The 25,022-nt window shown below is 37.8% G+C and overlaps 1 protein-coding gene across 1 annotated transcript in view; it reads left to right on the top strand.

Moving 5' to 3' along the window:
• The first annotated feature begins 1,985 nt into the window (after positions 1-1,985).
• DCN (decorin) overlaps positions 1,986-25,022 on the top strand; it is a 39,221-nt gene continuing 16,184 nt past the window's right edge. Inside the window, exons 1-3 of the mRNA XM_048934654.1 lie at positions 1,986-2,206; positions 6,354-6,586; positions 24,251-24,363. Of these exons, the coding sequence (XP_048790611.1) occupies positions 6,382-6,586; positions 24,251-24,363 (318 nt within the window). The 5' untranslated portion in view covers positions 1,986-2,206; positions 6,354-6,381. The remainder of the gene's footprint in view (positions 2,207-6,353; positions 6,587-24,250; positions 24,364-25,022) is intronic.

Genomic DNA, 25,022 nt, shown 5'->3' with positions numbered 1-25,022 from the left:
GAATTAGGGATTTTCACAGTTCCTAAAGACTGTGACAAATTCGCTCATCTGATGGACTTTACTATTGAAAGAGGAAGAAAGTCATCCAGTTGTTTCAGATGGAGAGCCCTGAAGTCCACCCAGGAGACACCAAGTACTCCACTTGTTACCACCTGGCTCTTTATATTTTATTAACTCTCTCTAGTGCCAAAGACAGAAAAGAAAAAGAGGTGGCCATCCATCTCCTCCTGCGCCTCCAAACAAAGCAATGACTAAGCTATTTACTTATAACCACTTTCAACCCTGCAGCAGATATCAGATCAAAAGTATTTCAATTTTAGTGGAAAAGGATATGAATGGGTTTTGTAAAGCAAACTGACAACAAGTTTACCCTGACCTGTTCCTCATCAAAAACTCGCTTTGAAATGTTTTTTAAACAAGCAGATGCAGCTGGTGACCAAGGTTCAAATAACTGACATTACTAAGATACAGCTGAGACTTCAGCAAGCCTCATGGTGACACTTCTGGACGAAGATAAGGCTTTGTTGTAAGCATAAAAGCTTGGAACAGTCCTCATCATATGTAGAAAAATGCCACAACAAAAATCATTAACAATCTTGAATCCATTGGAGAGGCGGGGGAAAAAAGACAGAGGTAGTCTCAAGGTCCAGGGAGGAATAAATTATCCTTAATTTAAGAGTAAATATATATAAAGAAGTTGCAATATAAGGTTAAATCTGATTACATCCTTTTGCTGTTCTGACCAAAACAAGCAGTAAATTATTCCACCATGTTTTCTTTTACCAAAGAAGAACAATTTTAAGAGCTGTTTTCTTGGCTCTTATTAAAATCAAACTAAAAAAAAAATATGTAAAAAGTCAAGATTTCATTGTGTTTCTAAAAAATCAGACTTCTTTTAAGCATACTTTGACATTTTACATGCTTTAATTTCAGAATTGCACCTGGTCTTAGCCTAGGGGCAGAAATAAAAGGATACAAGTCAAAACACAAAGACATAAGCCTCCATTATTTTGATGGGACAGTTAACAGCACGGGGAAGCTACACATGTTCACAATCTGTTTGAATAACTAAATAAATAGTAATTATTCTGTTTACTCCTCAGTTTGCCTGAATTTTTAAACTGTGCAACAATAGAGAAATTGCATTGTAGCTTCCGCTGATATTTGCATCAAAACAGAGTTTACTGACTAAATTTTAAATCTGGACAATGAGTCAAATACTAACGTCTAAAAAAGCCCCAGTGTATCTTCAAAAAAAAAAAGAAAAGAAAAGAAATAGAGTTAAAACTAATTTCCCCTCTGCCTTGCTGTCCTGGTGAGAAAGCAGTAAAAAAAAAAAAAAAAAAAAGAAAAGAAAAAAAAGAAAAGAAAAGCAAAGTTTATATAAAGCTGTTTTAACCACAAATGCTAGAATCATTCAGCTAATAAAAACAAGATTTTCATATATATCAAAAACATGCTGACATTTGAAGAAATCTGTAAAGCTCTTTTTTATACAAGATAATAAGAGTATATTACACTATATGCTGTTTACTTAGATAATGATTATAGCATAAGCAGAGGCAGGTTAATATCTGTATAAATAGTTTTACCTAAAGCTACCCCGTTTTTTTTTTTCCTGATGCTAATCTCCACTTTGACTAGTTCTAAGATTAATTTTATATCCTTTCCTTGAATTACAACTATTATAAACAAGAAGAACAGCCAACTTTTTTTTTTTCTCAGCAATGAGTCAGAAAAAAAGAAACTTAGTTAAAACCAAGAAAACTTTACTAAATATATGTTTTAGAAACCAAAATAAAATGAGTGATATGATTTACAGCAAAGCATCTGTCTTATAGTGTACAAGCAGTTTGGGATTCTAAACAGATGAAAAAAGAATAAAGCAAATGGAAAAAAAAAAAAAAAAAAAGGAGGAAAAGAAAGCAAAAGAGCTGATAAAGTTTCTGGCTACAATACAGGAGACATATCATTACCATATGATCTAATGTGGGTGTCAGCCTGGATTGTGTTCATTGAGAGAAACCTTATTTTTTAACTGTGCTATGGAATAGAAGCAGGAGGGTTTTCCACCAAGTGACAGTCACTGAGCTGAACTTACCCCCTCCTCCTTTCCACACCTGCAAAGCCTTTTGCCTGGGTTGAATATTTAGTTTAATTACATCTCAGCTTTGAGAGCTCCTGTTGCAAATCCCTGGATTAAAAGGTATGGTTTTCGGTAATTCTCCTGAACTATGCTGCACTAATAAAACTTCAGGCAAGTCTACGGCAAGAAGTAGATGGATTTTAAGAGAAGCAAGGAAAAATCCTACTAAATGTTTAGCAGGGTTGAATGTCGTATCCAGCACTTTTGTTTCTCGAGAACATGAGAATGCGTTCGTAAGGACTGTACACATTTCCTACTGTTTATTTGACTGTTCTGTCTCTTGTTTTGATTTGTATAAGCGCTGCTATAGTCCTTTCTTTTTCTGTACCGTAAACTTTTGCAGCAGCATGTTCTCTGTTTGCAAGTCAGTGTTTAGAATCTATGATGTAGGGAGTGTAAAAAAGTGTTGAGTTCATGTATTTCTCGTTTAAACTGCACTCTGAGATATATTTTTCTTCCGTTCAGGTTTCTTTGTACTTATTACAAGCCCTAATGAGTATAATTTTGATTTCAGAGGAAAAGATGTGTAGTAGATGGTTAAACAGGATCAGTGTATGCCTTTGTAATGTTAGAAAGCGCCGTGTTACAGTGTGCAAATGAGGAACCCATATTTAAAGAAGCTGCCTGTGAATGAAAGTGGGAAAGAAAATCCCTGGATTTGAAACTCCTGTTAGCAGAGTTTAAATCTCTTTTTGACTCTCAATTGCTCTTTTTGCATACTTAGACTTTCTTGTCAAAAGTCAAACATATAACATAGGAGATTTTTTTTGAAACTGCATGTATTTTTTAACTCGTCTTTTGTGGCATTTTGAGAGATTTCTGAGAGTGGATGGACTAATATTTAAAAGATAAGGTTCAAGCAAACTGAGAAAAAGACCACCAGTACTGTGGTGACGTGAACTGATGAAGCATATTTCCAGAGCTATTTTGAATTGAAATGTGGCCAATTCTATGGTATAGTTTCCTCTGTTTGTGGAAAAGTCTTACTCACTGTAAACATATAATTAAAGCAAATTTAAACAGTTCTGTCTGCAGACATAAATATTGTGTCACAGACCTTTAAGAATTCAGTTCTTTTTACTTCTCTATTTTTTTAAAGTGAAATGTAAACATTTTTTACTAGTACAGTTTTGTACAATTTTATATCTAACTATTTCTGTCCATTTAAATGTGTAAAAAACAGAAATGTATGTACCTACAGTAGGAAAATATATGAATGAAGATGTATACATGTCTACTCTTATTTCCTGATTAATCTGTAGTTTGCATCTGCTGTTTTCTCTGCTGTGTGCTTGAATTAGATCCTTGATATCCTTTGTTGTCATTCAGTTCTCCTTTATGCACAACTTTTTTCTGAATTTGTTCTAGTTTTTGACAAAACAGGAACCAAAGTAAAAGGTCTACTACAGGAATTAAATCAGATAAGCGGAATTTATTGATATTTAACAAATGTGAAGATGCTTCCAAAGCATTTTTTATTTATTTATTTATTTATTTATTTATTTATTTATTTATTTATTTTGCCCCTTGGGAGAAGAGTGTTAGTAAGTTAACTCCAGGATAAGATCCTGATTGTGCATTCTTGTGGAATGCGGGGGGGGTGGGGGGGGGGGAAAGTAGTGCTTCAGAATTGATACTGGAGAATTTAGAAGCGGGTTTAATTTTTTTATTATTATTTTTTATTTTTATTTGGTAATGTGTGAAAAGGGACCTGAGAAAGCTTTTTGAAAAAAAACTGATTTCCAGTGCCAGGGGTGGTGTTGGTGTCCAGCTTTCCTGATGTTTATTGGGCATTTTGAAATGGGCATCTTTTAAAATCACTCTGTACTCAAGTAGCGTTTTATTACTCATTTTCACAAGGCAGCTTATTAAAGTGAATGGTGATGATTTAGCAAGTTTGCATTCCTGTTTCAAACAATTAACCAATTGCATTGTTATTTTACAATCTATGATTATGCCAGGAACTTGAATTAGGTTAAACCATGGCAAGAATTTACCACCCTGTATTAATACCTCATTTCTGTGACACCCTTAACTTATCCATCAGTGTCGCATGACAAGGCTGTATGCTGGGCATGGGACAGACCTGGTGTTGGTGGGGGCTGGGACAGGAGGATGCAGAAAGATCTCCCACCCAGGCTTGTCCCAGCTGCAGGACACAAGATTGCACGGTGAGGAGCTGTGTGAACAGAACAGGGTCAAGGCTGTGACTCTCCAGCTGACACTGGGGTCTGCAGAGTGCCTCAGTGCATGCAGTGGGTAGCATGTCTGTCTACTCCTGGAATAGAAAATACTTCACAGACTAAGAAACCCAGTATGTTTCTTATAGTGTTATCAGAAACTATATTTTGCTCCATGTGAACTCACTTGGAAGCCTTTGGGACATCTGAAGAAGTTAAATGCCTGTCTTTCTGCTAGGTAGGTGATAGAAATGTAAACTCTGGTGTTAACACTTGCATAGTTGATAAGGTCACCTTCCCATCGTCCTGTGACTGAGCCTCAGAAATTTCTGCAGGACTGCATTTGTGGCATCTGTATGTAAAAATCTGCAAAGGAAATTGAACTCAGGCACAGTACAGATTGTATCTAATTCCAGGCCTGTGATTTTTATTTATTTAGCATTTTTTTTCTACTGACCATTTCTGCTAGAGTACCTAAATGTTATGTTCTGGAAAGAGAGGCCTCAGTTACCTGTGCAACTGTCACCTAGCACCAACTGTCCATGTTGATCATCTAGTCCTATCTAGCATGTTTCAGTAGAGTGAGGGAGACATTCATTCTCCCTCCCTCCTCTCAATATTTTTAATCTCCATTAGTCCATATGGAGCTGGGAAGTGCTATGTGACATTCCTACTTGTTAGCTAACTTCTAGATAGGGTAGAATCCAGTTAACACCCAGAGAAGGCATCTCAGAGGTAAATTTCAATGATCTAGTTACTGACCCGAAGAAGCAATTGGACATCTTTGCTTTCACTATAAAGAACAATATCTGTAATCAGAATTGTGCTATTCATTTTAAGAAAAGTCTCCTAAGTAAGGAACAAGACTGCTTTTCTATCATTTGATGACTGGAAGGCAGTTTTCTTTTTTATTTAATTGTGGATTGTTTATGCACCAAGGAAAGGTTGCAAAACACAAGCTTGCTCATGTAAATTAAATAGTCAAAGAAGGTAATTCTCAGAAAGTAGGGTACAGCCTTGATACAAAATCTGGAAACAACTGTTTTGGAATTCTTCCCTAGTGCACAGCTAGGTAGGTAGCACAATGTACAGTGTCTTGAAATGCATTTTAGGCCTAAGTCCTCAGAACACATGCTTAGCAGTTTTCCTTATTATTATCAGTGGCAATTCACACTTGTGTAAAGGTGCTCCTGTGCATGAAAATCTGCAGGATGAGGCCCTGAAGTACCATTTGAATGTGTACTGACAATACTGAAAGCACCAGTTCAAATGTCTAAGCAGTACAAAGCACAGGATTTTCAGAGTGCATTTTTATGAGGTAAAATCCCCTAGCCAAAAACTTGGAAAGAAAGCCAAGAATATCCAGTGTAATACAACACTGTGTTCCTTTTTATTGTGCTGTTTAAACTGGGAATTAAGAATAGCTTACTTTAAAAACTAAAGATCTCTCTCTCTCTCCCTCCATCCCATCACTAGATCTTACTCTTTCTCAGTCAGCTTTACTAGGATATAATTCAAAACACACAGCAAACTGACCCTTTAAAAAAAAAAAAGAAAAAAAAGAAAAAAAAGAGATTTGTCAAAATACAAAATACTGCATTACAGTGAGTTTGGGAACCTCACGTTCATCCCGAGGGAACAAACTCACTGCCATGAGACAAATGTTAACGAAATCAAATAGACTATTCCATTGGCAGAAAACATGCACATGGAAAATGTGGCTTATTGTGTTGACTGTTTTGCATAACAAAGTTGACAGCGCTGCCTGTTCCTAATAAATATTACTCTAAATATGCAAACAGATGTATCTACAGTTGCATTTAAACCATCTTGTGAGAAAGAAAAAGGCTACTGACAAGCAGTTGCCAGGCTGCTATCACATAACTGTCCTACTTTCACAGTTCAGTTTTCATTTATTGAAAGGAATAGTTATGCAACTGTTGGATGTGCTGGACCTCCTTCAGCAGGGACTGTGCAGCTATGGAAAACTGCTACTTTTGCTTTAAATTCTCTACTGTGGTTCCTAGGTTCTACCTGGAGTTGATGAACTGAGCCATGAGGCTAGCTCTCCTCTTCATCCTACTGTTGCCAGTATGCTTGGCCACGCCATTCCACCAGAAGGGCCTCTTTGACTTTATGATGGAGGACGAAGGGTCAGCTGATATGGCTCCAACAGATGATCCTGTCATATCTGGATTTGGGCCAGTGTGCCCCTTCCGCTGCCAGTGTCATCTTCGTGTTGTGCAGTGCTCTGATCTAGGTAAGCCCAGAAGTGTGTTCATAGGGACTGGCCTGCGAGGCTGGACAGTTGTGAACACAAAATATTTTTTATATTTTATGTATATTTTATGCATGTACATTTCATTTGCTCTTTGAAGAACTACAGATCTCAGTTGCCCAGAAAATCGCTTTTCAAGGTTGTTTCTTCAAATGTGTATTAAATAAATTCAGTGAGGTTAGATGTGGGGATGGAAACATTTTAAAAGTTCTTAAATTGCACAGTCCAGACTCCAGCACTCTTAATCATACTGTCAAGTACCTCAACATAGAAATCATCCTATTTCCATAGGATTACATGAGCATGGAATAACCAACACTGAATCATGGAACAATCAACCTTGGAACCAGCTCTTTGAAGGGAAGAGCTTGGATACTCTCCAAAACAATGAGCACATTTTGGAGTGCCTTATTAAACATCTTTCTTAGACAATGTTCAAGCTGAAACCATGAGAACCTTTTTCACAAACTCCCCTCACTCCCACATGTACAAGGGCTTGTCTGTACAGTAAGACCAGCAGAATGTGAAGCCATGCCATCTGTCACTTTATTCTGATTTTATTATGCAAAAATCTCTGGTAATGAAGTTGACTCCAGCAAAACCGCTTTTGGTTTGTGCCGGTGCTATTTGGTGAATGTGTAGTGTAGAAAATTAAAGATTTTTTTTCTTTTTCTTTTTTCCTTACAAGGAAATTAGGCACTTTATTCAATGAACAGACAAATAGTTTTACTTATGATTTTATAGATTTGATTTTTTTTGTAAATGTATTCTCTCTGCTGTTTGAATGTGTTTCTGGTGTTTCTATTTTACTAAGTTATTGCATTGTCTTTGATAATTACTGTAAGTCATGACACAACTCTACCAAACAGGACCTGGGTCTCATTGTGGTGGTTGCTGTACAATTATAAAATGAGGGGAAAACATTAGTTACATCCCTTGACCACTGTGAACTTCTGTGAATTTTTTAAAGTAAGCCACATAATTACGCAACAGATATGTTTGGCAGAGACCCAGTGGACAAAGCAAGCCAAGTTGCACAAACTAGCACAGACTAACCTACCCATGAATTCACAAAGCTTTTACAGTAATGGCTCTGTTGAAAGACACTTTTTCACTATTTAGATGCTAGATAGTAGCCAACATGGAAAGTTGAGTGGAGAGGAGGTTGCACCACATACAGGAAGATCTTAGACTTTTATTTTCATACAATCATGGAATCACAGAATTGTTTGAGTGAGAAGAGACATTTAGAGGCCACCCAGTCCAACTCCCTTGTAGTGAACAGGGATACCTACATCTAGATCAGGTTGCTCAGAACCTGATCCAGCCTGGCCTTGAATGTCTCCAAAGAGGAGGCATCCACCACCTCTTTGTGCCACCTGTTGCAGTGCTTCACTGACCATTACTGTAAAAAACTTTTCCCCTATTTCCAACCAAAATTTCTCCTGTTCTAGTTTGAAACCACTTCCCCTTGTCCTATCACAGCATACCCTGATAAAGTGTCTGTCCTCTTCCTTCTTATAGCCACCCTTTAGATACTGAAAGGCTGCTATTGGGTCTCCCCAGAGCCTTCTCTTCTCCAGGTTGAACAGCTCCAGCTTTCTCATCCTGTCCTCATAGGGAGGTGTTCTATTCCTTGCATCATTATTGTGGCCCTCCCTTGGATGTGCTCCAACAGGTCCATACCTCTCCTGTGATGAGAACTTCACATCTGGACACAATATTCCAGCTGAGGTCTCATAAGAGCAGAGTGGAAGGGGAGGATCATTTCATCTCCTGACGATCCTTCTTTTGATGCAGCACAGGATAAGGTTGGCTTTCTGGACTGTGATGTCCAGCTTGCAATCCACCAGTACTCCCAAGTCCTTTTCAGCAGGTTGGTGTTCTACCCTTTTGTCCCCCAGCTTGAACTGGTAGTGGAGATTGCTGTGACCCAAGTGCAAGAACTTGCACTTGGATTTGTTGAACCTTATGAGGTTCACCTGGGCCCACTGCTCAAGCTTGTCCAGGTCTCTCCGAATGCCACCCTGTCCCTCAAGTATGTTGATTGCACCACACAGATTGGTATCGATCACAAACTTGCTAAGAGTTCACTTGATCTCAGTGTCTCTGGTGAAGGTATTAAAGAGCATTGGTCCCATTACTGATCCTCTGAGGGACACCACTTGCCACAGATTTCCATCCAGACATTAAGCCATTCATCACTACTCCTTGGGTATAGTCTTGCAACCAGTTTCTCATCCATTGAAAAGTCAGCCCATAAAATCTGTATGTTACCAATTAAGAGAGAAGGATGTTATGAGGATCGTGTCAAAGGCCATACTGAAGTCCCGATAGATGACATCAGTAGCTCTTCCTTTGTCCATTGGAGCAGTTATGTCATCATAGAAGGCCACTAGGTTGGTCAGGCTTTGATTGAGCCATGTTGGATATCTCAGATCACCTCCCTGTCTTCCATATGCATTAGCGTTTTCCAGGAGGATCTTACCTCAGCACAGAGATGATGCTGAGGAAGCAGCCAGCAGAGGATGTCAGTACTTTCCTGGATCGTTCTTTCCACTCTTCTTAAAAATGGATATGCCACTGACTTTCTTCCAGTCAGTAGGGACTTCATCTGACTGCCATGACTTCTCAAATATTACTGAGAGTGGCTTAAACAATACATCAGCCAATTTCATCAGGACCTATACTTATGGATGTTCAGGTTCCCCAGGTGATTGTGAACCTGACCTTTGCTTACAGCAGGAAGGATGCTATCCTGAGCTTCCAGCCCATCCACTCAAGGAGGATGTGAAGAACACTTGTCAGTGAAGACTGAGGCAAAAAAGTCGTTGAGTATCTCAACTTTGTCCTTCTCTGTTACCTGTGTGCCTGTATTGCCCACTTGTGGGAGTACGCTGTCTTGGGCTTTCCATTTCTGGTTGCAGATGAAGAAGCTTTTCTCATTCTTTTTGCCTGGTTGGGCCTTGGCCTTCAAGACCACATCTCTACACAGCCTAACAGCATCCCTATACTCCTCCCAGGTTTCCTGTCCCTACTTTCACTGCTTGTGCATTTTCTTCTTGCTCTCTGGTTTGACCAGCAGGTCCAAGTTCAGCCATGCTGGTCTCCTGCCTTCCTTTCCTGACTTCCTATATCTGGGATGGAGAGTTCTTATGTACTAAGGAAAGCTTCCTTCAAGATCTGCTAGCTCTGCTCAGCTCTCTTGATCTTGAGGACAGTTTCCCGTGGGGAGGATGGTTCCCCAGGGAACTGTAATTATTGTTATACTGGATAACACTGTTGGAATTTAAGATATCTTAGGAACTTTTCCCAAGTCTGTTTCAATTCTGCTAAATTGAATTAAGTTTAAAAAGTAGAGTTATTCACACTGGAGCCTTTTGTTTTTATACTTGCTCCCACATTCATTCAGTTCCCCCTCAGAGTCATGATTTCCAAAAGATTGCCCTGCATACTGTTGCTTCTGGGTTAATAAAGTTCCATACTGTCAGGGAGATTTGGGCATAAAGTGATTAAAGCTCCAGTTCTGTGTTGCCCAGATAATTTTGAGAGAGATAAGAAATACATTTTCGGCTTGGTTTAAGCCCACACAATGCAGATACTGGAATGAGAAGACAGTGCTTTTGAAGCAGCTGGGCTGATAACATCCATCCTCTGGGCACAGAAGAAAGATCTCTCTGGGGTTCAAATACATGGCACAGCAAAATAAGTAATATTTCCCTGGCAGAGCTCAGGGAAGTTATAACCATTCAGTTTTCCAGCCTTGGCATGAAGTTTTACCCATCCCTACCACATGTAGTTACAACAGCCACTTTGGGGCCTGGCCCAAATGAGAGGCTCATCAGGATGCAGGTTGGCCCTGAGGGCAGGGATAGGACAACTGAGTATGCCTCTGCTTCACGCTCTTCCAGTCTCAAGTCCATTTCAGTGTGACTCAGTCTCCATCTAGATCAGATTTACCTTATTACTCTTGGAAAGCCAGGAGCTAGCTCTGAGAGTTCAGCATTTCTTTGGGAACATTGAAGGTGCTGCCACGATGACCTAGCGTGCTTGCACCTCCCTGCAAACCACCACTCCTGGCTTGCTTTTCCCTGCGGCTTTAGGCATTTCCTACCCAACCAAATTAGTTATCTCTCCCCCCTAAAATTATCACATTTAATCATCTCGTCCCACGAGTACTAATTGAAGAAAAGCTGCAGGCAATAACAAGACTCCTCCCAAGGACTTATTAAGAACATACTGAATTAAATCCCTGTCCACAAAGGAAAACTGAAATCTGGATCCTGTCTTGCACTCACACTCTAGCCTGGAAGAAGGGGCCCCTTGCAGCTGGGTGCAGAGGGCAGGTCAAAGAAAGGCATCTGAAAGACCTAACGTGGGCTTTCTCTTCCTCTGTATGCCTCATTTTGTCCTCAAAGGGACATTTACTATTTCTAAACTCCTGCAGCATAACGAAGAAGCTCAGTACCTGACTTAGACTTATGTGAAAAAAAAAACCAAAACACAACAGCTATTACATCCAGGATCCAGAGATCAGGTTTGTTCCTTTAATTGTTAAGTCTTTTTTGTCCAGTTGCCACTTCTCATGAGGATTGGATAGGAATATTGGAAAAAAAAAAATCCGAAATCTAAAAAAGCAGTGAAAAAAATGCCTGGTGGTCCAGTTACACTAGTGTCAGCTGAATTTATTCGTTCTTGTATTTTCAAGTTTCAGTCAAATCTTCCTAAGCACATACCTCTGAATTAATTTATTTTGCCTCCAAGCCAAAAGCTGAACTAGCAGGAAGGAGAACACTGTCTTCTCACACCCTGAAGAAGAATTCTCTCAGAGGTGCAGTTACTGACATATTGAGAACAGGACCCAGTGTGCCTACCTCATGTGAAATTAATTACCTTTGTGCAGCGGGCTCAAGGATCTCTGCAATACTTTTATGAAAGTGCTGCCTTTTCTGAGTTTCCCTCCCATTGCTAAAAGGAAGTAATAGAATCACTTTTTAATCATGCTTCAGTGAAGACATTACTATGCCATAGCATTTTCCATTGAGGTTACTGTCTTCCTTATTAACATGCACTGCAGAGTGGCCAATACAGCTGGTGAGAGGAAGCTTGCCATGTTGCAAAATAATAAACATAGGGAAGACATCGCTGTTAAGCAAATATGCCTCATGAAACCTTAGCAAGGTTTAACGGTTCAGTTTAAGTCCCAGCTTCCCAAAGAGTATCTCAAGCAAAGGCAGGAGGTCATGTGTATTTATTCAGCAAATGTGGCAAATGCAGAATGCTCCCTAAGCATGTTCAGTGATGGTGGACAGAGCTTTACTTCACCTTCAGATGAGTCTGACAGCCCCTTAGGAAGTGATCAGTGTAAGTACTCTTCAGGATGCAGTAACACTGACTTCCTTCGAGATTTTACAGGGTTGAGGCTTCCTCCAGCGTTCTTGCTGTGAGCATCCATGCAGGCTTTAGTAATTAAAGTTGAAGCAGTATTATATCTTAAATGGGATCTTTAGTCACAGCTCAGAAAGGCAAGTTTTCTCCAGCTGTAAAGAAGGGTGTATTAAAGCTCAGCATGGGCACTAGATTGTATTTGAAGAGCACTTTGAGATCAGCGGGAGAAAAGCTCACAGATGTGTAAAGCATTATTCCAGGGATCCAGTAACATGAGTCAGTTTATCTGAATATATCAAGTGTCTACATTGTATTAAATGATGGCTCTTCAATACTTGAACCATGGTAACGTGTCAACAGCTAATTTATTTGTTGACAGAAGGCAATTTTTCTCCTTGTGTAAAATATTCCAGAAGCATCTGAACACCAATTTTCTGATCTTCCTGTGATGTTCACTTCTTTCTTGGGAACCTCATCTCTCCTTTTTAAGGAAATTAACTCCTTTGGGACATACTTTGATTAGAACGTCCATAGTCAACACAAAATATTCTTATAGAAAACATATAAAATATATTATAGAACATAGAATAAGAAATACTTACCTTATTGGTGATCAGTCTCAATCATTTTATGAGTTCCAGAAAACAGATAGGGTTACTCCCTGCTGTTATTTGAATCTTTACCATCCTTACAAAAACATAATTTTTAAAGCTAAACGTTTAGCTTGAAATCCAGTGAGTTTCTAAAAGTGCAGTAAGAAAAATCATTAATCATTAAATGACAAGATATTAAGAAATATACTTTTTAAACAAATTTTTGTTAATTGACATTTTAATTGATGAAAATTTAAGTTACATTATTCCATGTTTCATTATTTTCTTTCTTCCAACAATAAGGGCTAGAGATTTATTCCTTTTCCTACATCTATATCTAACAAGAAATGTGATCAATGAAAATGGTACTGTGAAATCTAGGAGAATATTGCTGCTTATACAAATAGTATCCTCCATGTAATAATATAATGGCCCTGAAACTAAGACTAAAAGCCTTTCTGGATATTCTTTATTAAAACAAAACTTGTGCTGTATTCACACAGAAATCATTAAGCTTATAATAATCATTATAAACAATAATTGGGCTAAAATAATTATAATATTATGTGATAATTAGGTGAATTGTAAGACTGAGACATATTGGATATCAAACTTGAGGACCTATATGAGGTATTACAGATAAGATATAGAAGGTATCATTTCAGGTAATGTTTGTTACCTGAGAGTCATCTGGTCTCTCTCACAATCATAGGGCACAGGGCAGTTCTTCCTGCCTAAGGTGACTGAAAGGAGAAATTAGACTATCATTAGAAGGCCTCAATGGTCATTTGAGGCTATACAACTGATTTTCAAATTATAGAAGATATGTGTGATAGAATTAAAGACTGAAGAAGTAACAGGTTAACAGCATTATTTTTCAATACATTTGACCCAGATTATTAAATTTTTAGTATTTATTCTGTTTACATACCGTTTATTTTTTAACTGGAAGTTCAAAAAGGCACAAAAGAAAGCCCTATACTCAGTAAATCCTGAAAAATTATTAAGAACAAAATAATTAGAACACCCTCTTGAGAAGTTTTCAGGAAAAACAAAAAACCCACAAACAACAACCTGGCTAGATGTAGGATTCCCTGTATTTATAAACTATGATTAGGTTTCTCCTCTGCAAGAGCAATAGGCAGGCCTTGTTGCATTGCCACTAGTTTTACTAGTTTAACCTGAATTGCTGATGTTCCAGTTCCAGTTGACAGATACGATTCTGGATGAAAGTTAGTCCATTCTAATTATATACTTTATTTTTTCATTTCCTGCTTCAAAGGTAACTGTTGCATTCATCTGTGCTTTTGGGTTTGTTTGCTTGGTTGACTGTTGTTTTGGTGAGGTTTTTTTTTTGTTGTTTTTTTTTGGATGATTTTATATTTGCTTGGTTTAGACTAAGGAACATCATTTAATATGGCCTAGGAGAGGGAATGGTAATCTTGAGTGCCAAATACAGGTTGTATGAGAAGTGACTGTTTTCTGGATCAGCATATGAAAAGGGCTGGTTTCTAATATATCCCATTGTACAAATAAATAACTAATAGATGGATAATAAAATTTGAATTAATTGTTGTGACATTACAAAACATAGCAGGTGATTGAAGCACTTGAAACATACCAAAGAATCACTACTGATATCTACTAATGCTACTGAAATCTATAATATGTGTATTAAGTTCTTAATATCTGTACAGGATGTAGTGTTTGATAATGTATAACTATTTAGGAGCTATTCATATTTTCAACATATGAAGCCTGTGCTGCTCACCTGCTAAAGACTCCGCCATGTCCTAGGAAGACATAAGGACTCCAAGAGTTCTTTCTCAGTGCTCACTCTGCAAAAAGGAATGTGATCTAGGAGTCTGTGTCCTACTTGAAGCCACCAACGATAATAGTAAGAAACTGCCATTCTCAGGAAAACCACTTTTACCAAGCCCAATTACTGTGGTATTTAGAAAAGTATCTATTTTTAAACAAGTCTTCAAAACACCTCTTTCTAAACAAGTTTTGACATTTCTAATTCTTCCTTATTAACTTTGGGCTCACTGGTCTGTGTTTTACCTTATCCATATCCTGGATCTGTCATGTGATTACAGGAATAAAAGTTGTTTTTTCTTAAGGTTTTTATATGTTCTTAAAGTTGAAGTCTAAAAGTATATGCTTTATAATATCTCACACATTCTTTTGAAACTTATTTTTCCTGCTTTTTGTGTTTGTCCTGACAAATAGTATTAGCAAATGTTAGAATTCAAGTTCTGTCCAGTTGCATTACATTTTATGGCTTATTCCTGCAAGGCATTATTGTCCTTTACAGTAGGAAAGGAAAACAGGTGGAGTGGAAATTTCTCACTGGTTTCTCAGCAAGGGAAGAAATGGAAACAGTGAACCCAGAGACTTTAAAGACCAAAGACTGTACTTGCAACTGGTGGTGATGAGGGGGAGGCTTGTGTGTTTTGGTGCTTTTGGTGCTTTTGTACAACTCAAGGGACTTACAGTGTTCAACAGGTCTGTGTCCACTTGTCAACAGGATTACACTTGCTGCACAGGCAGAACTACTGACTTAGGCATTCTATAAAGAAAGAAAAAGATGAAAAACAGTATTTGAATGTTCCTTGTGCAATCTCTTTGCATGCCCTTAAGTGAGGGCACCCAGGAGTGCACTCTATCAGCCTTTTGTTCATTTCCCAGGAATCTGGTTGGAGTGACTCTGAATTGCTACAAAAAACTGTTAAGTAGAAGGTGATTGCAGTTCTTATTTCACTATGAAAGAGAATGCAATAAATAAGCAACACAGTGAAAACCAGAAACTACTTCTGTCCACCTCATTTCTTGTAAGCTTTATGTATTTTAATGGCAAGATGAATGGGCAAGTTATTTATATAAATGCTACAGTATTTAAGATATGCAAATATAAATGACTTTGCAGCCTACTTCTATAATACATCATAATCACAACAGAAATGTGTAATAGATCATCCTAGAACCAGCTCCTTCTGGATTGTTTGCATCATCCAACATGTGAAAGCCCAGGATGACCTCAGTTTCTGTGCTGGAGAATTTTCACTTTGGACACAGCTAATCACAGAGTCCAGAAGTTCATTTTCCAATAAATGTTTTCTCTTCTAGCACTCCAGTGTGAGCCTCAGAAGCTAAACTGGCTCTCAATGAATTCCTATTTTAGGTTAACATGGAAGAATAACGTTTGTACTAGTGCAACATCCACTCTCTCTCAAAAAAACCATGACCCTTTACCGAATATCTTTGTATAAGACGTATATGAACAAAGACATAACTGAAACAACCAAACAGGATTATGATACAATTTATTTCCCTAAGCTCAAATAGGATTTACATGCCTTCAAACTGAGGAGATCATACTAATTCTTTACCACTGGGAAGTAAGAATGGGAAAGAAAAAGGAACAGAGCTAACCATGTCTGTGTAGTGGCAGCAGGTCATAATAAAACTAGGGCTGTGCAATGGGCATGTGGTCAGAGAAGAAAGGTATAAGTTTACTGGAAAGTAGAAGAGATCTCCCTAGACTGCTCTTTATTGCTGCCTCTTTGTGTTAGTGCTAATTCTGGTACATTCCAAAGCAAGTATTTAGAGTGGTGTCTTTAGATTAGTATCTATTGCCTGCTGCTTGAACCATGAATGAGGAAAACATCCTTACTCCAAAGGATTGTTAAAAAATTTAGTGTTAGTGTTCACTTTTCCGAGTCACTGAAATGGTCTGTTCTAACTACTCTAAATACATGTAAGAAATACAGATTTCACCTCAATGCATGAGTAGTCATGGGTAGTACATCTGCATTGCATCCACAGTGATTAAAGTCACAATTACAACGTGCTGGCAGATTATACAAATCACACAGGACTGTTGCTGTTCTCTGATGGGATGCTTTATGTCAGTAATCACGACAGTACTGCAATCTTGGCAATTCTAGCAGTTACTTCAGAAATCTCACGATGTTTGATTGTGTCACATAATGCCTTCATCCCTGAAGGCTCATTATTTTTTTTCAAAATACTTTTCTGCCTTTCTAAGATAAATCTCTGCTTCTTGATAAGGTATAAATCTTCCAGACCTTTGAAATTAACAGTCAGTTAGAAAGAACACAGAAAAGGAATTTGCTTGATTTTGAGTTTTAAGGATACATCATTACTTCTTGGTATGAGTGTTCAGAGCCAGGAGACTGAATCTATCTGTACCAGAAATGTGACTAACGCTGAAAAATAATTCATAACATCTGTAGCTTGTAATATCTTTTATACTCTGAAATATGTGTTCACTACACAGAGTGGGTGGAAATGGAAGCGAGCAGATAAGCTATGCACACATTTTAAAACCTTTGCTGTGACTTTTTCAATTATTAGTACTATCATAATAGATAATTGAGCAGTTGATCACAGTGTGTGATTTTATTTTATTTTTTGTGTTCTTCATTCTGTTCTGGGAAGCAATGTTATACATTGTCATGATTCTGCAATTTTGTGAAATGTTTTTTGGGAAAAAACAAAACAAAACAAAACCAGGGTAGTGGTGTATCTGTAGATCTACTTCTGGGAGAGACCTTCTCAGCAGGGGATGGATTTCATTTTCTCACTCTTTTCATAAGGGAAGGGTCAGAGGTATACAAAAATAATCTGTGAAGAAAATAAGCCCGAAATGGATCTTAATGGATAATGAATCTTATGGACTGAAAGCAGGAAAAACATCTGAAAATGGTTATCAGTCCCCTTTAAGAAGATGCTTTTTAAGTTTCAAATGTTCCAGTGGACACTCCTTTTTAGAACAATCATATGAGAAAAATAGTTCTCCACTTTTTCAGATTTTTTTTTTAAGTTAATTAATAAAGTAGTCATTAGTACTGATAATTTCATAGGGAATGAGAAATGCAGAGAACAGACTTTTACTTTGAAACTGGGGGAGAGAAGGAGTCTGTGGATACTTCTCAGCAAAGAAGGACAATTGTTTCTTATTTTTCTGGATGGTTGGATGCAAATTATGAAATTAATCTTATTTTCAAATTCTACACAATAGAGAACATATTTCCAGTAAATACTCAAGTACACAGCCTGGGAAAGCTTCAGTGAACTTTTCTAAGTCCTATGATTTTCCACAGCCAAGACTGCTGAACCCATAAGCTTGCCATTCACCCCATACATCCCAGCGTCCACTCAAGGCACCACCAAGGGCATTCACCCCTGGGAGGGAGGGAGGCAGGGAAGGAGGGCTGCTGCCCACTGTGGGACAAGGCAGAGCCCGGCTTGGAGCAGGGAGAACACACAGCAGAGGAAGCACAGGCAGCTGCCAGAGAGGCCTCCTCTGCCGGGAGAGCAGCCACTGATGACCACGGCTGGGAATTACACGTAGCTCAGGCCAAATTCCTCAGCTGGCAGCAGCTGTTAGTGGAAACTGAAGCGGACTTGAAAAGAGCCCCATTTTATGGCCCCTATGATAATAATTGTGAGTGTTGGGATGTAATAACACATGTATCTGAGCTGCAGAGTTCAGATCTCCCTCTGCCTTTTGACCCCTTCTCCCAGATGGGGAAGGGAAGGATTTTCCAGCAGAATAAGCCCCATCCTCAGTTGTTGTAAAATAGTAGAACATGGGGGGGAAAAAAAAGAAGAAAAAAAAAAAAATGTAGCAAACTGCTGCATTAAGTAGTTTGTAGTTGACACGGTTCTCTTTTTGTTATTTTGACTATGTGGTCTCAGCACTGCAAAGACGCAGTTCCCAGGGAAGCGTCCTCATCTCTGAGCTACAGACTCAGACTCCCATTTGCTTCGTTTCTCTCGCTAGCCTCATAAATCTTGCATTCCTTTTCTACAGAGCTGTATGGCTTCAGCAGAAACATGGCTTCATGCCAAGCTGCATACTCTCACTTCTGAGAAACTGGAGGAGCAAACTGAATCCCCTTCACAGTGAGTGGGGCTCAAAAGCCATCCCTATCATTTTGGGGGTTAAACAATTCCACAACTGGTTGGTCACAGCTCCTGCAGCTGAGTGCATAATTCCCTGTGCTGCAGAAGTAACGGAGTTTGCCTTGTATACCAAAATCCCTAATCTCCTTTAGTCCTCGGACTATTCCCAAATCCTTGCTACATCTCCTACACCTGCTTGGCCAGCTAAATTGTAGCGTATGTGAGTTGGGCTGGCGTACCACCATGCTGGAGATGACTGTCCACTTCTCTCTGCTCTCTCTGGGACTTGGTAAAGACTGAATTATGCCAGCCTTAGCCTCACTGTGTCATTAGCTTGGCTTGTTTCTACCTAGTTTCTGGTTTCATAAAATCACCAGACCCATGGGACTCTCTTCTCCAGGTGGTAAGGCACAAACAATCAGAAAGGCATTACAATCACATAAATCTAATTTACTTAAGAAATCATGACAAAGCACTACACACCAGATAGATAGGCTCTCATTGAGACAAGCCTGATTTCTCAATCCTCTCACTACAGAGGGGTTTCTGGACCTGAGAAATGCTCTCCTCTGAACATCTTCTATATGGCTGTAGTTGAGTGTTTCCTTCACTACACTTCTGAAAGCTAAAAGTGAGTGTGGGTCCTTGATGTCTGGCTGTGTGATTGAAATCTTCTGATCATCCAGCTCTGTTAGGCATCCCTCTGATGCATTTAATCGCATTAGTTATTCCAAGCATCTGTGATGTAGTGACTAGGATAAGAATAAGTTAAGAAAGCTTCTTCCAGGGAAAATAAAAGTGCAACTGATACTGACTATCAAAAGGAAGTATTTCAAGCTTATCTACACTTTTTTCTTTTTATAGTCCTATGGCATATTCTGCTCTGGAAGTATTATCATATAGATAGGATATGCATATAGATACATATATATAACTAGACATCAGCCAGCAGTGTGCACTTGCAGCCCAGAAGGCCAACTGTGATCTGAACTATCTGAACTGCATTAAAAAAGGGGTGGCCAGCAGGGAGAAGGAGGTGATTGTCCCCCTCTATTCAGCTCTTGTGAGGCTCCATTTGGAGTACTGCGTCCAGGCCTGGGGCCCCCAGTACAAGAAAGACATGGAGCTCTTGGGACAAATCTAGAGGAGGGCCACTAAGATGATCAGAGGGCTGGAGCACCTCTCCTATGAGGAAAGGCTGAGGGAACTGGGCTTGTTTAGCTTGGAGAAGAGAAGGCTCCAGGGAGACCTCATTGTGGCCTTCCAGTACTTGAAGGGAGCGTATAAACAGGAAGGGGAATGGCTGTTCAAAAGGGTGGATAGTGATAGGACAAGGGGGAATGTTTTTAAACTGAAACAGGGGAGATTTAGGTTAGATTTTAGGAGGAAGTTCTTCACACAGAGGGTGGTGATGCTGGAACTGGAACAAGTTGCCCAAGGAGGCTGTGGATTCCCCATTCCTGGAGGCATTCGAGGCCAGGCTGGATGTGGCTCTGGGCAGCCTGGTCTGGTGGTGGGTAACCCTGCACATAGCAGGGGGGTTGAAACTAAATGATCATTGTGGTCCTTTTCAACCCAGGCCATTCTATGATTCTTTGATGATTCTGTGACATATACAGGTATACTGACAAGACTCACTGAGTACTCATAAGTTCATGAGGTAGAATAGAAAAAAAAATCTGCTTATTGAAATCTGTAGAGCATGATACTGATCTGGTCCAATTTGCAGTTGATAATTGAAATTTATAGTTTTTTAGCTTGTATGAGGAAGACATTTTCTCCTGAAGTACTACTTTAATGCCAATGGCAATAGCTGCCTGACTAAAGAAACACAAACTGGCTCATTAGATCCCATATATTTTGAGAATCCTTAGGCTCTTGATTTCAGTATAAGCAAGTATTTTGGGAGGGTGGGGTTATACCATTTTTTGCTTATTTGTGAATTTTTAAAATACAGTTACAAGCTTAAAAAATAACTGATTCACTTTTATTCAATGAAAATAAATAAAGCCAGACATTTAACAATTTAGCAGACAGTAGGAGAGGCAGAAAAATCTAAATCTTTACTCAGTTTTAAGTTAATCTTAGAAAACAGAGACCTGAAACATTTTCAGATTACCAAGCTGTATAATAGTGATTATTTGATAAAAATTCAGACTGCTATGAAGGGTTGTCATGCAGCTTTTTAAGAAGCAAGCTTAAGTATATATGTATTAAAAAATAAAACTAAAAGCTGGAATACTTGTATGAACTGGTTTTAAAATAATTCAGGAAGTGACTCAGTTGGCATTTTACTGTATTTGTTCCCCTTTTGGTTGGTACTACATAAATTTCACTGGAAGGCATTTGTTGGTGGACATAGAGTCACACAAAAAATTGTTTTCAGAAGCATGTGGACATCACGTGTGTTTCTCAGAAATAAGTGCAGCCCACAGTCATCCTCTAAACTCCTCTGTCTTCCATACAGAAGAATCCAAAAATCTGCCTGGGTAAAGGTAATTCTACATGTAACTCCTACATGTAGCTATCTGGAGATCCACCTGTCTCTGTAGAGACTTGAAAGCTCATGTAGAAGTGACAAGTGTCAAAACACTTGGATCCAGTCCACAAGTCAAATACAATTTAATCCGGAATTATTTAGCTGCTGATTTTATAAGAAGGTGTCCAGATCCACATATTGACAAACTTTTATTTCACTGGATAGATGCATTTTATGTAGCTGTCATTTAGTGGATGTACTATACTACTTAAAGCTAATATTACATCTCTATGGCACCAGAGGTACATCCTGTGTTCCTCCATACGGAGCATGATGCTCTGCTCTCCCATATTCAAAACTCAGACAAATCAAGAAAAAACAAATGTCACATCTACAGCTGTTTTCTGAACCATTTTTTAATGTGGTTTCAGGAAATAAATAACCGAGTATGCGTATGTATGCATATGAAATAATACAACAAGTTTGTATTTTAAGGGATGGAAGTTATATTCTTTGTATGTGGAGCTACATACATCATAGTTTTCAATACAAGATAGGAAGCTTTTATAAAATCACTTTTCACTGAAGGTTATTTCATTATATTTGTTTTATTGTTATAATATGAAACACAGTTTAACTTCAGAGCTATGAAATTATCAGTTCTACCTTATTCACAGAAAATACTTCAGCTTGTAGAATCTGACACGTGAAGCTTGAGATGTACAGCTGGAAATTTAATTTGAAGCTTAGTCTTTAGCAAATCACCCCTTTAACAGCAGTCCAAGTGTTCTTACGAAGCATATTCCAAGGACATCCAATAACGTACAGCTGTGCAACTCTCATGTACCCTGGTTTCTGCCACAAGCACTTAAATTGCAAATGCCAGTGTTTTTAATATGAATGTACTGACAGCTAGAACATGCTAATATTACTTTGTATTTAAATAATTCAGTAATTTTTTGCATTTGTATGTGAAAAATACTCTAAAGTTGCTAGACTGTGAAAACTTTTCACAACAATTATGATCTTAAACAAACAGTGCTTTTTGGGAGAGAATTTTTAGTTGCTGACATCACTGTTGTCTGCTGAGGGCAGAAACTGTCCAGAAACAACATGCAAATTATATGGTATTACATTTGTGTATATTTGGAGCTCTAGTCCTACACTTCTGAAAGTAATGAGAGTTTTGCCTACAGAACAATTGAACTCCATGTCTAAATGAGAAAACACTATTTTAGGAATATGAAGAACCCCAAGCTCTATGATCTATTCATGTGCTGAAAATCAGTAAGGTGAATAGTAGGGGATCTGAGCTTTGGCTCTTGTCATTTTATATGCAGTATATGCTTTTACTCATTCATTCTAGGCTGGAAGATTCTTCTTAAAACGTTTTGGTTATGATGTGATTCAGCCAGGCTAACCGATATTGTAGTCAGTTTTACTAAATATTAAACTCATGTAAATTTTTATACTCCTTTAGTTAATATTTGGGAACTTACAGATGGAAAAAAAAAAAAAAAAAAAAAAAAAAGGAAGAGTGGTTAGGATTTTTTTAAATTTAAAAAAAACAAAACTTTTTATAGCATCTGGACAATAGAATACGTTCTGTACAGACATCACTTAAATCTAGGAAGCAAACACTTCAAAAGTTGAGCTCTTCACGTAAGTTAGAAGCACTAAGTATGGTGCCAAATACACCATTCTTTTCATGATTTGCCATAATAATTTAAAATAAGACTAAATTTTTCTTTTCTTTTCTTTTCTTTTCTTTTCTTTTCTTTTCTTTTCTTTTCTTTTCTTTTCTTTTCTTTTCTTTTCTTTTCTTTTCTTTTCTTTTCTTTTCTTTTCTTTTCTTTTCTTTTCTTTTCTTTTTTTTTTTTGTCTATTAAACACCACAGAATCACAATTTTTTTTTTTTTTCAGTTTGGAGAAAATGTCTTCAGACAATATCCTGTCATTGCAAGGTCCATTACAGCAGGTTGCTCAGGGCTGTGTTTTGAACATCTCCATAGATGAAAACTCAACAGCCTTTGTGAGCAACCTGTTTGGACAAAAATATCTTAAGGTCTCTGCAGTCCCATTTATTAGATTAAAATATACTTATTTTAAAAGATGGTCAAAATATACATACATTTTTCAGCTGAAAACAGTATTTGTTTTGCAGTCCACAGACATGTTCAGGAGACTCTGCTGATACTTACAGACATAATTCCAAGGAAACTCTGAGTACAGCTTCAGAAATGTTTCTTGAAAATGTTATCAGTATTCTACCTGGTGATATCTACTTCTGTCAGATGCCCATACTGAGACTTCATTAATGTCTGTCAAGTATTTCTACCAGCTGTTCATTTGTTCATTTCACATTCTGTTGTTTTTTTTTAAAATTTTATTTTGTTTTTATTTATTTTATTTTGTTTCATTTTAATAACAGGACAAGCTAGGAAAGAAACATTAACTTTGTGGTAAATCAGAATGACTATTATTAATTTGCTGTATTCCAAGTCACACTATGAAAGGAAAGCTGGGTAAAGTGAGTGTTATTTAACACTAAATAATTTAATTTCCATTACTTCACTGGACTTATATATCAGCTATTCAGAAAATAGTCCCAAAGAGAGTCTTTAATTTAAACTGTCTGATGTTCTTTTGGCAGTTGTAGAGAAACCAAGAGATTTGTTCTCCAGAAAACTTGGACGCAGTTTCAGCTGACAGAAAAGTGGGGGTTTTGTGCCTTTTTTTTTTTAAGGTGGACTTAACTGCAAGTTATTTAGCTACTGTCAAACAAACAATATTTTTTCTGGAAATGCTTATAATTAGCAACCACCCTTCTTTCAATAAAAAAAATTCTGCTACCCTTGAAATAGCAGAAAATGTTCTCTATCCAAAAAGACTAACACAGTGAAATCAATAAATGCCATATTTCTTTCTGAAAGCAATTTTTATTCACAAAATTCAATAGGGTTAAACGCATTAGAAATATTTTTGGCAAACTCAAGATATAGCTCAGACATATTTTCAGAAAAGGGCATAATGGAAATGTTAATAGAAAAATTTTGATTTGACATTGCAAAATAAAACTCCATTTACCTCTTTGGAGTCAGAAATTCTGTCAAATAAGTCTTCATAAGCTTCTTCAGGAAATGAGTTCTAGAAAAGTTTACTGAAGGGTAAATGTAACTAAGGAAAGTACTGATTGCTGTTTGAAAATTATTTTAAGTCAATTGTTTTGTTTTGTTTTTTCACTGATCCTAGGTCTGGAAAGAGTGCCAAAAGACCTTCCCCCTGACACAACTCTGCTGGATTTACAGAACAACAAAATCACTGAAATTAAAGAAGGAGATTTCAAGAATTTGAAGAATCTTCATGTAAGTGTATATATGGCTGAACTAACACACACACATACAAATTAGACAGAAAAGGTGATTTGGGCCTCATACCCATGTTTTTAAGGAAAATTGATTAAATACTCTGTGTTCTTCCTCCATCGTCCCGGTCTATAAATTCTCATTCTAATTCCTTTCCTCGTGCCACTAAAGATCTTCATTAATTTTCATCTCTTTGTAATTGTCTGCCTTCCATTCAGCTCCTGTTCTCCATCACAATTTCTCTCACCTTTTATTTCCTTTGGCAAAGTGGTTTAATTATTTCTAGTTAAAAAAAAGCTACTTCTCAACCCTCACACATCACTCACTCATTACTATATTCCTTCCCCTCCTGCCCCTGAGCTCATGAAGTGCTCTATATACTCTCTGTGTCATCAGTTTTTCTTTTCTAATTTTAGCTCAGGGATCCTTTCAAGCCAAAATTCTGCCTGCTGCACTGCAATGAAATTATGGTTTTGCCAATAATTGCCTATTAGTAAAATTCTACCCTTATCCATCTACATCTGACAACACTACTCTTCCAGCACTACTGACTGCTTTCCCTTTGCTATCACCCAAATAAGCGCTTTTTTCTCTCTTAAATTTCTCTGAGCAGCTATGAACAATTGCTAGGGATACAGTGACTGTCTGACTGTAATGGA

The sequence above is a fragment of the Lagopus muta genome, chromosome 1 (assembly GCF_023343835.1).
Source record: "Lagopus muta isolate bLagMut1 chromosome 1, bLagMut1 primary, whole genome shotgun sequence".
Classification (NCBI taxonomy): Eukaryota; Metazoa; Chordata; class Aves; order Galliformes; family Phasianidae; genus Lagopus; species Lagopus muta.
Note: the sequence above shows the minus strand (reverse complement) of the source record. Positions and strands in the feature narration are given on the sequence as shown.